General features: G+C 48.9%; 1 protein-coding gene across 1 annotated transcript in view; it reads left to right on the top strand.

The window, feature by feature from the left end:
* The first annotated feature begins 826 nt into the window (after positions 1-826).
* The window catches only part of LOC102768139 (protein SCO1 homolog, mitochondrial), a 13,047-nt gene continuing 12,564 nt past the window's right edge, over positions 827-1,309 (top strand). Inside the window, exon 1 of the mRNA XM_006761686.2 lies at positions 827-960. Within this exon, the coding sequence (XP_006761749.1) occupies positions 930-960 (31 nt within the window). The 5' untranslated portion in view covers positions 827-929. The remainder of the gene's footprint in view (positions 961-1,309) is intronic.

The following is a 1,309-nucleotide window of genomic DNA, read 5'->3' as shown; positions in this document are numbered from 1 at the left end:
CTGACCACCTCCTGCCCTCGTCGCGGCCATGGGCCCTCCCACCTGGTCGTCACCTCGGAAAGCGCCCGGCGGCGCCTGAAATCGCCTGCGGCCCAGCCGCTCACCTGGGTCAACATGTTAGGTTTCCTTAGCGTCCTCCGCCGGAAACTTTCCATTGTTGAGGGGTCAGGGCGTTTTGGGAATCTCGGCACTCGGTCGGTGTGCACCTTGAAATTGAGAAAAATAGGGATCGTTGTTGCCTGCTGGATAGGTCCCCCCCCCTTTTTTTTTTGAGGAGGGTGTTCTTGCAGGTTCTTCTGACCCAAAGAGAACTTACAAGCCACTTCCTCTAGGACAGAGTCTAGGTGGTGGGTGAGGGCAGTGTTTGTGGGATCTGGGGGATGTTAGTGAGTTAGGCCTGCGCAGCCCGCGCATCTGGGACTCGCAGAGAACCAGGAAATGAGGATGCCATGCGTTTGCAGAACTCCACTCGCAGCCTCTTACATTTTGCAAGCCAGGTTCACCTCCCAAACTTTACTTGGTTTATTGATATTCACAATAGCAGCACCAGCAGGTAATGAACTGGTTTTCAAGTCAGCAGTGAGGATCAGAGGCACACTGCTAGTCTTTTTTTTTTTTTCCCCCAAATGAAAAGAAATGGGCTGCTCGGACTTGTTGGAAATGTGCCTTTGTGGTTGCGTTTAGGAGCCCAGATACAGCTGCATCCGCAGACACTTGCAGTATGTCCTCATCCCAAACGGCATGAAACGTTCGCACACTGAACATCAGGGCCCCCGTTTTGATATTTAAAAACTACGGTAATATGTTCAGTGTGGTTAAATGTCTGCGTCTTACTAGTGGTTTCGGTTTTGAAATCTCTGCCCCAGTAGCCCGTTTCCTGGAAGTCGCTAGCTGTCACGTTTGCCATTGGAGGAGCTTTATTGGCCGGGATGAAGCTCTTCAAGAAAGAGAAGACGGACAGTGAGTACATGCCATTTGGTCAGCTCTGCATAACGTCTCCCCTGCCTCTGGACTAGCATCTCTTTGTTTGTAGACTTTTAATTTTGAAATAATTTTAGGTTTACAGAAGAGGTGTAAATATGGCATAGAGCAGCGGTTCTCAACCTGTGGGTCGCGACCTCTTCGGGGGTCCAACGACCCTTTCACAGGGGTCGCCTAAGACCATCGGAAAACACATATGTAATTACATATTGTTTTTGTGATTAATCAGTATGCTTTAATTATGTTCAATTTGTAACAATGAAATTGGGGTTCACCACAACATGAGGAACTGTATTAAAGGATCGCGACATTAGGAAGGTTGAGAACT

Source organism: Myotis davidii, unplaced genomic scaffold (genome assembly GCF_000327345.1).
Source record: "Myotis davidii unplaced genomic scaffold, ASM32734v1 scaffold37, whole genome shotgun sequence".
Taxonomy (NCBI): domain Eukaryota; kingdom Metazoa; phylum Chordata; class Mammalia; order Chiroptera; family Vespertilionidae; genus Myotis; species Myotis davidii.
Note: the sequence above shows the minus strand (reverse complement) of the source record. Positions and strands in the feature narration are given on the sequence as shown.